This window comes from Talpa occidentalis, unplaced genomic scaffold (assembly GCF_014898055.3).
Source record: "Talpa occidentalis isolate TD23 unplaced genomic scaffold, MPIMG_talOcc4v2.1 talOcc4.2, whole genome shotgun sequence".
Classification (NCBI taxonomy): domain Eukaryota; kingdom Metazoa; phylum Chordata; class Mammalia; order Eulipotyphla; family Talpidae; genus Talpa; species Talpa occidentalis.
The window spans coordinates 26,989,173-27,001,172 of record NW_023602073.1 but is presented as its reverse complement, the minus strand read 5'-3'; the positions used below and the strand labels follow the sequence as shown (position 1 = coordinate 27,001,172).

Here is a 12,000-nt window from a genome sequence, read left to right as displayed (position 1 = left end):
CATGGGAGGGTGAGAGAATTCACCAGAGCCAGAGCAGGGAACAGAATAGGCAGAGTGATGAAATACACTGCTGAGGGGAGCAGCGGGCACGGCAGGAGAAGTCTGTCGCGCCATGTGGGACCCTCGCCAGTGGCCGGGGATCGAACCGGTGCTGCAGAGGCTGCGGGCAGCTTTGCAGCCCAGCGCTCAACCGCTGAGCCACCAGGGGAGGCCCATGTTGACATTCTCAATAGTCCACCACATCCTCAGAATGTCCCCCTCACAGCTTCCCCATAACCTGGCCCCATCCTCTTTGCCCCAGCCCCTCCCACTGCAGGCCTCCAGGGTCTCACCTATGCTATGAGGCACAACAGGGCCCTGGGCACTGTCATGCCTGAGGTATAACAAAACAGAACCAGGTCAGGGTCCACAGGAGATGAGAATGAAGGAGGAACTGATGGGTCATCTTATCCTATGGGCTCCATCTACACTATCCCAAGGGTCTGAGTAATCATAAACCTGATCCATTTACCTCCAGTCTGGGAGTAGCTTCCTCCTTTCCAGCCTGTGGGAATAAAACATCATGTGAGACCATGGAGAGGTCAGGTCTTGAAGTCTTAAAGGAATCTCCTAATCTGGACCACAGGGACATTTCCAGAACTGTGAATGAAGACCCAGGTCAGGACTGGGAAATATGACAAAAGGAGATCAAGGGAGACTGGGCTTACTGCCTCCTGGAGCCTGTCCAAGGCAGGAAACTTGCCCTCTGATATTTTCTGGGAATCAGGTCCCTATAACAAGAACTATCAATGAGAACAAGTTGATTCACTTTCACATGTGCTTTACAAAGACTAAGTGTTAGCAATCAGCTCCAGTTTGGGCAATAGGTGTGTGGATGGTATTTCCATTAACCACATAGGGCAAGTTCTATGTGGGACTTGAAAGTCCCCAGTGGACAAGATCCCCTACTCCCTTCCTTACCTGAACACTTCTTCCTCCACATCACAGCTGCAGCCACCGCAGCTCCACTGAGCACAGCTCTAAGGAGAACCAGGCCAGCAGTGATGCCCGTGGTAGAGATGGAGGACTGAGGAGGGGGCACTGGAAGGGAAGGGAATGTAATGGGAGACCCCGAACTCCAAGCCTCAGTCTGACACTTTGAAAGTCTCTAGAAGGGCTCCTGGTTCCCTTGACAACAGGCTCTGCACCCATGTCCCCCTCCTCACCCCATCTCAGGACTTGGGGCTCCAGCAGCCCCTCATGCTGGACATGACATGTGTATCTCTGCTCCTCTACAGAAGGCACCACCACAGCCTCCCACTTCTGGAAAGTTCCACTCCCCCCCGCCTCAACCCGGCCCCAGGCCTGGTCTCCACCAGCTCTGTGTCCTGGGTCAGTTCCTACCCATCTCACTGCCAGGTCAGGGTGATGTCCGTAGGTAGAAGCCCAGGGACCAGCACCTCAGGGTGACCTCATGCTCAGAGATGGGGTGGTGGGTCACCTGTGCCCTTTGGGGGCCTGAGTGGGAAGAATCGGAAATTTCATGCTTTTTGTTTCCTCCATGGACACTGAAGCAGCCTCATGACCATCCTCAGACTGCACAGGACAACATGCTTGGAGGGAGGAAGCACAAACCCTAGAAACCAGCCTGGTCTGGAGTCGGGGATAGCAGGTGAGAGCCCAGGGTGGGATGCAGGTCTCTGAGCATTTTGTTGCTGCCTTGGGTGGAGGGTGATGACACAGACAGGCAGGAGTGAGAGCTCCAAAAATGCTCTCTGACCAAAAAACAAGATCTAGAGAGAGAAACTCATTGTTCCTATGATGGCTGCCGGTCAAAAGGATCCAGTGAAGGGTGATTTCAGGGGTGGTCTCCCCTCTTTCTCAGGAGAAACTGGATTCCTTTACTGTCCTTTGGAAAAAGTAGGAGCCTCTGGGCCAGTCTCCATCCCAGAGCTGGAAAACGTGGCCGACAGCTCCCTCTCTGGCCAGAAGAGGGCGCTTCCTCACCATGATTCCATTTCCCTGCGGGGTGCGCGCCTCAGGGAGATCAAAGCCCCGCAGCCCTCTCTCCTCTGAGCTGCGGCGCCTCCTTCCCCATCCCCAGGAGTCTGGGGGCCCCTCCACGCACCCGCCCCCCAGGCTGCTCCCGTCCTGCTCTGCCCGACCTTCCCCCTCCCCCTCGCGCCGGGGAGTTGAGCCGCGGGCCCGCCGGGTCCAGGCGCGCAGGTCCCCGCCCAGGGCGCGTCCGCGGCGCCGTCGTGGGGAGCTGGTCGTGCCCGCGGGGGAGGCGCCGTCGGGCCCCGCGTCGCAGCCCAGAGTCCTCCGGATCGTGGGAGACCCTGAGCCCCGCCCTTCAGTCACCCCGTGGTCTCCGCCCGCACCCGATCTCCCTCCCTGAATAATCCGAAACTTAAATAAAACCTAAAGGGGGAAAGTCCCGCGGGCTCTTCCCTGGTCAAGGGACCTTGCAGGGGCCACGGCCTCGGGGGTCACGGGGCCCCGAGACTCGGGGCGGGGGGTGGGGCGGGAGCGGTGACCCGCCCCGGCCCGCGCTGCTCCCCGGCCCGGCTCTGGCTGCGGCGGCCGCGCGGGGCCTCCAGGAGCGCTTGGAGCCTCCGCGCCGAGTGTCTGCGGAGCCGCGTCTCCTCGCCCGATCCGCCCGCCCAGGGGCCCGCGGCTCCGCGCTCTGGCCCGGGGAGTCGCTGTCGAACCCCCGAACTGCGTGTCGTCCACGTAGCCCCCGCGATGTATCCGGGCTCCCCGAGGCCGGGCGGGGCATCACCATTTCTAAAAGCCTCAGAGAGGGGGAGCCTGGGGGCGGGGAGGGGTGAAAGCCGGGCGGACCCTCCTCCCGGGGCAGGTCCTGAGTCCCAGGGAGATGGGGCAGGGGAGAAAGTGTCCAGGAGGGAGGGAGCTCCAGAGACTGAACATGGGCAGCGGGTCCAGAAGGGGCAAGACTCAGGGGACAAAAGGAGGAGGCAGGGTGGGGGGGCAGAAAGGGACCAGGACTGAGGGGCGCCATGGGGGTGACAGAGGGGCCTAAGGCAGCAGCTTCCTCTGCAGAAGCCTTTTCCCTCCACCCTGCACTCACCAGCCCAGGTGTCTGTCTGGGCCAGAGCCCTGGAGAGAAGCAGCAGGAGGAGGTTGGGGGCCCCATGACCAGCACTGCTGGGGTCTGGGGAGCTTCTGACTCCAGGCTGGTGGGTGGAGACTTACCTGGGCAGGCAGTGATGCTGACTGGTTCTCTGGGAACCTCCAGGCACTGGGACTGAGAACTGGGGAGGAGTCACAAGTGTCCAGGGCCCAGCACAGGTGGTGGAGACAGAAGGGAGGCTAAGGGGGCAGTGGGGTATCCCCAACAGTAACCTTCCTGCCCTACACACAGCCCTGGGGCCTGGAACTATGAGAACCAGACTAGGGACCTGGGGCTTTGCTCTGGCCCCTCCTCTCCTCACCCAAAGCTTCCTCACCCTGTCTCCGTGACCCAGGCACTGGGTCTGCGATTCTCAGTCATTTTCCTTTCTGGGTCCGTGTCCAGTCTTACAAAATAGGGAGGACGCCAAGTATAATCTTGTTTAGGAGGTATCGCTCCCCATATTGACCACACTGGGAATAAAGCTGAGTTTGATCATGCAGCTGTTTATTTAGAATAATCGTAATAATCCAATGCATGTTAATAGAAAATGTTCTTAAGAAAAATAACTTATTTCTGAAAATAATCAGGGCAATGAGAAGAGTGGATCTTTCACGTTTTTGTTTGCAGTTGTCTTTCTTGTCTGTCTCATTAGAAGACAGTAGGATTTTCATGCTTCCTTCTGCATTTAGCTGTGGTTCTGGTTGAAGTCTACGAAAAAATGTCTACAGCCTCACACAAATATGTTGAAGTAGTGTTTTCACATAACTGTGAATATTCCACTTTGATACTAAATTAAATCTATACAGGTGGTTATTTTCTCCCAGGTTATTTGCAAAGTGAATCCTAAAACCATATCATTGAATATTTCTTATTCTGTTACATTTCCATAGCCCTCTCTTGCATAAAACTAACTGCAGTTAGTTTTAATGTGTGATTTTTTTAAGTAATATATTGTTTCACTAAGTTATAAAGCTCTTCAATGTTCATTACACCGGAATCAAATTATTTTTAAAAATTCATTTTATTTTTCACCACAAATCTAAAAAGTAAAAGTAGTACTGGAAGTTGTCAAGTGATAGGACACAATTTTCCATGATTCTGGTTTTTTCTGAGCACTTATATTTGGTCAAGGTGAAGTTACTCTCAGTTATCAATTTATTTATTTACACAAGCACTGGGTACAGTCAGAAGCACTGGAAGGTGAGAGAATTCACCAGATTCAGAGTGGGGAGCAGAACAGGCAGAAAAACAAAATACACACCTGAGGGGAGCATCAGGCAGCAAGAGGGGTCTGCATGCCATGTGGGACCCTCACCAGTGGCCAGGATCACAGCCCAAACCTCAACCTCTGTGCCACCAAGGGAGGCCCTTGTCAGTTGATTTTCTTAAAGGAGCACACACTCATTTTCAGGACAATGTCTGCTAATTAACCAAATCAAATAGCCACAGATTTTGTTACTCATTCCTTCATGTGAAGATGGTATTGCCTACAAAAAAATAAAAAAATAGTCTAATTCATCTCATACAAATATTTTTCTTGGCACATAATAGCTGGGAACGCAGCAGGAGTGTGGTGTGTGCACTTGCGTGTCATCGCATCAGGTACTGTAAAATGTGGATTTGAGGATGATAGAATAATGAAGATAATTTTTAATGCTTCAACCAAGACATTCTGAAATGAAACTGTCTTGGAGTTGTGTTTCTGAGGTAAGTAATTGTGAAGAATAACTGCAGTTAGTAACTTTTACCTCAGCAGATGGCAAAATAGTGAAAAAGTCAATGGTGTCTAAGTGACATTTTGAAAATAGTTTTGACCTCGTGGCTCCTGTGACAGGCTCTGGGTGACTTCAAGGATTCCACAACCACACTTTGAGAAAAGCTTTTCTCAGTGAACCAGGGAGTATCTCCCAAGTGTTCTCTGCCTTTGTCTCCTCATCACTTCCCAGCATCCCTCTCCCTGGCTGGCTCCTGCCTCCCCAAGCTGCCTCCCCTGCAGACACAATGGGGAGCAGAGAGAGGACCCTGGAGACTTGGAGCTTGCACTGTCAGGAGAGATGGACACTGGGTAAAGGTGACAAAGACACATGTAAACCTGACCTGAGCCAAAGGCTGGGAGGAAGGAGCGTGTTTATTATGAAAGTAGAGCAGTAGGAGTGCTTCTATTATTTTAAATAATATCAAAAGATGTAAAAAATATATAAAAACAGGGCCTCCCTGGTGGCATAAGGTTTAACTCTGAGTGCTATCACTGCTTAGAACTGAGTTTGATCCCTGGCCAGGGAGCGACACACATGGGGCAGCAGACCTCTCCTGTCTCACCCACTACTCCCCTCAGCAGTGGATTTCAGTGGATCGGCCTATTCTGCTCCCTACTCTGTGTCTGCACCCTCTGCACCTCTAGCCTATACCCCAGTTCTTGTATGCATAAATAAATAAAAAATGAATCTTAAAAACAAACAAAGAAAAAATTACATGCAGCATCCAGTACAAGATCCATCTCAGACCCAGTAAACAGCAGAGGCTGGGGACCCAGTGGTGGTGCAGGTGAATCAAGACACAATGGGGGATTCAGTCAGCTGGAGTCAGGCTTTGTCATCAAATGAGTCTGATGTCAAACTAGAGAAGGTCAGTCCACCATCCAGCTGCCAGGCCAGAAAGTCTAGGCTGGTCTGCAGGCCCAGCCAGTAGTCAGGCACCACCTGGGAGACTCAAGGGACAGCTTAAACTAGCCCTTTGTTTAAATATCTATATCTAAGTGATATATTTGTCTTTCTCCTTTGGGCTTATTTCCATTAGCTCCATCCATGTTGCCCCAGATGGCATGAGTTTATGTTTCTTGATGAGTAGTATCCTATTATCTATGTACCATCCCTTCTACAGCTCGGCTACTGTAAATAGTGCTGCAGTGATCTGGGGGGGGGGGTTGCCGGTTCCCTTTGAAGTAGTGTAAGGTCCTCTGAGGGTGTGCTGGCACCTGCTGCCCTAAAGGGAACCAGAGTCTCTGAGAGGACCTACTTACTTTGCACAGGGGGTTCCAGGAGGTTAGAATTTCTGCAAACAGAACTTCTTTTTTTTTTTTTTAATTTTATTTATACAAGCACTGGGTACAGTCAGAAGTGCAGGAAGGTGAGAGAATTCACCAGAGCCAGAGCAGGAGCAGAACAGGCAGAAGGACCGAAGTACACTGCTGAGGGGAGCAGGGAGCAGCAGGAGAGGACTGTCGCGCCTTGTGGGACCCTCGCCTGTCGCCAGGGATCAAACTGGCATGGCAGAGGCTGCGGGCAGTAGAGGCTTCAAGCAGCTTCACAGCTCAACACTCAACCACTGCGCCACCAGGGGAGGCCCCCAAGGTGGTTGTTTCCAGAGCCTGAAGTCTCTTGCAATTGTGCACACGGTTGAGAACCACAGTGATGAGTCCCCTACTGGGCACTATCCTTCCATCGGCTCCAGACTGTAGGCCCCTATCATATGGGTACTGCATTGCTCCAGCCCTTGGTTTTGGCTTTGGGGCTTTTTGGCAGCCCTCTTGTCTTAGAGCCCTGGCAAGTGGGTGCCACTGCGGCCTATCCTGGCATCCCATCCTCATGCCCCGTGAATACACATTTCAGTTGGGATCCCAGCCGGTGTCAGAGACACCAAGGGTTAAAAGCTCTTTGTGAGTTGCTGGACAACACCAACAACAAACAGCTCTTTCAGACATGAGGCCTGGAGTCTTGGGTGCTCCTTTCTGGTGATGTCAGACACAGGACTGGAGGCCCAGTCTCTGACAGAGGTCTTCATCCTCTCTTCCTCCCGCAGAGGTTGGCTACTGGATGCTGCTTTTCTTCTTTCAGCTTCTGGTTCTCCTTTCTTCAGAGGCCAGGAACAGAGTCTTCCCCTTCTTTCTTTGGAGGTTGGAACAGAGCCCCTCAGCTCCCTCTAACCCTGGCTTATATCACTCTTCAGGGTGTCCCAACATCAAGTCTGGTTGGACCGTTTGTCTTTTTTTGTGCAGAAGAACTGGGGTATTGGCCAGAGGTGTAGAGTGAGCAGAACAGGCAGACTGACCGAAACACACTGCTGAGGGGAGCAGCTGGCAAGGCAGGAGAGGTCTGCTGCGCCTTGTGGGTCAGCTCCCGACCAGGGGTCAAACTCAGGCAGTAGCGGTGATGATGCTGAGACTTAACCCTGAGGCCACCAGGGAGGCCCTGGACCATGTTTCATCCTTGACTGACTGGGCCACTTAGCACCAATCAGCTCATAGCTTGCACCTGATTGGTCCTGTCCATAACCCAGGAAGCTTGCAGAAAAGGGCAGTTCTGAGGAGCAACTGCTACAACGGACTTGTGGTTGGGCAGCAGAGTGGAGACCACCGCTGCTGCTGGCTCCCGCCACCGAGGCACCTCCCAGATCTGAGCCACAGATGTGGGGGAGAGGCACGGACCCCTCTTCCTGAGGCAGGCACTGTGGGACTTTGCCACCTGCCCAGGCCCCTTCCTTCACCACAGCAGAACTGCTTTCTAGTGCTCTCTGAAGTGAAGGATGCTGAGGCTCAGCCCTGTTCATTGAAGCGCGACCCAGACCCAAGTCTGGAACCAGGATGTCTCCAAGTCGCCTCGTCTCTCCCCTACTGGCTCATGCCTCAGCAGGGAGGTGACCTGCAGTCCCGAGGAACCCACCACTTCATGTCAGAGCCTAGGGCACAGGTGATCACGGACGTGGCAGGACTGCAGGGTCATCAGTGCCCCCCAGCCCTGAGTTGGAGCTATCTCTGTCCTGGCCTAAGGACCTCCCTCCCAGAGGCCTCCGAGCCCTTCCCAGCTGCTGCAGGCCTTACCAGCTCCTTCAGCTCTGCCAGCTTCTCCTGCAGCTGGCCGAGATTCATGGCCAGCTCGCTGTTGGTGTGCTGCTCTGTTTGGAGTGAGCCAGTCACCTCCATGTTCTGATGAGCCTGGATAGACAGAAGAAACAATGAGGCGCCACTCAATATAGCTGGAGACCCAGAGCTCAGTGTCTCTTCCCACATCAGGATGAGGTCATCCCCCAGGCCAGGGCACCCCAGGCACCTTACCTTCTTGCCAAGCGCTCTCTGGGCTCCGAATCCTGATCATCTCCTGCACCCACCCTCTGCCTGGGACTCCCACGTCACCCGCTCTCCACGGGGATGAACACTGCCCACCTCTACACATCAGTCTCAAAGGCACCCCCTCCAGCCTCCAGACCCTTCAGAGCCAACTGCTCCCTCAGTTGCCACATCCCACCTTGCCGCCTGCTGCCAAGGGCCCATGGGAGATGGGTAAGTGTCCAGTTGATTTTTAAAAGACAACAGGGAAGAATGTCCCAGTCACTCATCGCTGGTGAACCTCAGGTACTTTGCAGTTCTGCTACAAAACCCACCTGAATCCTGGCACCTATAACAAAAGCCCCCTTTCTCCTAAGCCTGCATTTCCCACTCCTAAGCTAAAATGAATTCATCACTTTGAAAAATCAACCGCTATGTGCACTGTTGTCTTTGGGAGACATGCCCAGAGGGCAAGCCCTGTGTGTGTGTGTGTGGGGGGGGGTGTTATTGACACTCTCCCAGTAGGACGGGCCTCTGAGCATTCACCCTGGAGGCTTAGAAGGCCCAAATCTCACACCCCTGCTCTGGAAGCTCTCCCCAAAAGACCTTTCACCCTTTACCTTTCACCCTCCAAGATGATAAAGATGTGTGGAAAGGAAAACAACAATCAACCAAGCAGGTGAAATAGCAGATGTGGACTCACCGAGGGTTAATGATGGCAACATAAAATCAGCCAGAGGCCAAGTACCCTAACCAGACTAGCCTCAGGCATGTATGCTGGGAGAGGCCAAGCCAGAGAGGGGTGTCTCTGCACGGCCTCACCTTCCTCCTGTCCAATGAGGGCAGCGCTACCCCATTGGAGCGGTTAAGGTCGGACACATGCTCTTCACTTCTCACTCGGCTGCCCCTGGAGCACTCCTCTCCCAGGAAGCCTGGCCGAGCAAGACTTACATCTTCAGGTGACTTACAACCACTGGCCTACTGCCATGTTTCTTCTTTTTTTCTTAAATCCTGCAGAAGACCCCAAGATGTTTTTCCTTTGGCATTCTCTCAACTGCGGAGAGGAAAAAGAGAGTTGAGGCTCACGAGAACTGCAAGCCTCTGTACTCACACCCCACTTTACAAGTTAGATTTGCCATCTGACTTCATGCCACCAACATCTCCACCAGGTGCTGTGAGTAGTCCCCCGTCCCATCCTCCCAATGACAGAAGAAATGAACTGATAACTTGGTTTAAAGAAAAAATGTTTAGGAATTTTCACTCAGTCTTCAGACTCGAACTTCTGGGATGCCATGACTCAGTAGCTGCCAGCAGGCAGCGCTGCTCAAGCTCCTGCACCAATGGATGCTGATGGCAGGAGGCAGTGAGGAGACAGCCAGGGGGACACAGGCACATTTCAGAGCAATCTGTTACAATTTCACATATGTCTGCATATGTTCATTAACACAGAGGCTTTTTTTCTCAAAAGACTCAAGCAGAATTGATGCTTCAGTCACCTGTTTATCCTGTGGCGTGCTGAGCAACCCATGTTGAGACGACTGGGGGAAGATTCCCAACTGGGAAGTTCAGTTTGCTGGGATCTGATCCACAGAGGATAAACAGATCACTCCAAAGAGCACTGATTGGGGGGCACTGTGGCCCCAGGGTTATAAGGAATTAGAATGTGAGATGGAGGAGTCAGACAAAAATTGGAAAGTCTCCAAAGAGAAGTAGAAATCCCGCAGAAAACCAAACTAAACAATTCTTCCCAGTGTCACCCAGAGTGGTTGTCAACACTTCAAGTTTACTAGGGAAGCGTAGGCTTTGTAGGCACTCAGTGTTTAAAGGTGGGGTACAATACAGAGCAAGCAAGCCTGAACCCTCTCCCATGGTTGGGTCCCATGATCTCGAGTCCCCTTCAAGTTGGTAATCTGAGGCCACAAGGGAAACCTGAAAGGGGGTTAGTCCTGGGTTGCTGGGGCAACAAATCAAGCACCCAGCTCTTGATGTGACATAAGAATGGTTCCCAGGGATTGTGACGTAACTACATTCCACCCCTTGCCCCGCCACGCACATTTGCCGCTCCTCTTTGTCCTGGGCCAGCCCGTTTATGAACCCCTTCTCTCGGTGCTCCCCCCTCGTCACTGCTCTCTGGTTCTGACAGAGAGCCAAGGGGGTGGCTCAGGCCTGGTTATGAGGGTCTTCTGCAGGGATGCGAGAATATGGGTGGAGAAGGGGTTGGTTAAAGGTGGTAGGAAACATTTCCTGAATGTGAGCCTGTGTGAATTTTAGGAGGCAAGGAGCAAAAAGAAAAAAATAAAGTTATCATTAGTATTGGCCTCAAGAGTGGGAGGAGCCATGACACTATAGGATTTTGAAACCATGTCAGTGGAGACTTGGAGCCCCCGCTTTCCCTTTCCACGTCTTTGTGTAGTTTCATTAAGGCTTCCACATTTTGTTCTACAATCTCTGATTCATTGATATAGTAACAACATTCTTCCCTGACGAACATGCAGGTGCCCCTTTATCGGTTGTTAACAGATCCAGAGCCCGCTGGTTTTGGAGTGACCTGTGCCAGGGAGGGGAGCTGTCTTTGTGATGATGCTAAAGACACAGAGGTTTTTCTAAGGAGGTATGTGTTCATTAACCGAAATGTTAGAAGTGCAGGAATGAAAGCTGACAAAGGCATCAGTTTGCTAGCAGGGGTAGCTGTGATTGGAGTCCCGTAGGGGGACTGAGAGTTGGGGAGTCTGGCAAGCAGCGTCTGTTATCTTGGTCGTAGTGGTATTGAGATTAATTGGAGCTGCCACCAGTAGAGGCCTCTGAAGGGAAGCAGAGGAAACAAGAGGAGGTATTAGTCCCAAAAGAGTCATTTAGGAAGAGTATAGCATTTTGGATTATAGGAACCCAGGTTGAGGGTGTCTCAGTCTTTTCTGATGATGTTAGCTGATTTTGTAGGACTTGCTCTGAATGGAGGATGTCCTGGGAGACTTGGACTGTGGCATTTTGTGTCGGGACATAGTCCCTTGAGACGGACAATGTTGCCACTGGGTAGGAATGCCAGCCAGTGTACCCTGTGGCTTGGACTCCCTGTACAAAGTGTAGGTCCCAAGGATCTGAAAAAGATAGTTAACTTAATTCGTATTGAAACCCGTATTATGACAGACCAGAGAGAACATTTGGCCTTTGTCTGGAAGGTGCACTGTACATGACGGATAAGGGCACCCCCCATATTCTTTGCAGGAATTCTTACAGTGATCTAAGGTTTGATGATAAAAGAAGCAAGGAGTTCATAGTGTTGGTAATCAATGAAAGAGTTAGGGTGAGAGTGATAGGTGCTGTGCATCCGGCCTGTGGGCACTCCGCGGTACCCACCAAGTGGGTAGTCTCCGTGGATCCTGAGACAAAGGTCTCCCTAACTTTGAATTTCCATACCTAGGACACTGGGCTCGGGAAGATTTTGACAAGAAATACGCATCCTAGTAGGACCCAAGTTACGACATGCATACTGTTTGTCTTCGGGGGCATGTTTCACCCGAGAGAGATGGTGCCAGGAGGGGTGTCCCAGAAGTGTTACCGCTGTAGGCGTGGTGAGAATGACCATGTGTGGACCGGTCCATGGAGGCTGCCGTGGCTTTGGCTGAAGCGGCTTTGGCTGAAGCGATTTGAGCAGAACTTGGTCTCCCGGACGCAGTGATGGGGAAGGTCAGTTGAGGAGATCGAGATTCAAGGCAGGACTGGGTAAGTGCAGGTCTGCGTGTTCCCGGAGCAGTTGCAGAGCTCTCAGGAGAGTTTAGTCAGGTGACCCTTGATGAGCCCATTGGCGCGCTCCACTTTCCCTGAGGATTGCGGGTGGTGGGGAATG

At 52.3% G+C, this 12,000-nt stretch overlaps 1 protein-coding gene across 4 annotated transcripts in view; it reads left to right on the top strand.

Annotated features, from left to right (window-relative positions):
- The first annotated feature begins 7,399 nt into the window (after positions 1 to 7,399).
- Positions 7,400 to 12,000, top strand: part of LOC129146391 (uncharacterized) — a 40,464-nt gene continuing 35,863 nt past the window's right edge. For 3 of the 4 annotated variants that reach the window (XM_054698445.1, XM_054698444.1, XM_054698443.1), the window contains exons 1-2: positions 7,400 to 8,390; positions 9,174 to 9,330. In XM_054698445.1, coding sequence (XP_054554420.1) covers positions 8,380 to 8,390; positions 9,174 to 9,330 — 168 coding nt within the window. In that variant the 5' untranslated portion in view covers positions 7,400 to 8,379. The remainder of the gene's footprint in view (positions 8,391 to 9,173; positions 9,331 to 12,000) is intronic. The other variant, XR_008553048.1, reaches the window with a different exon arrangement.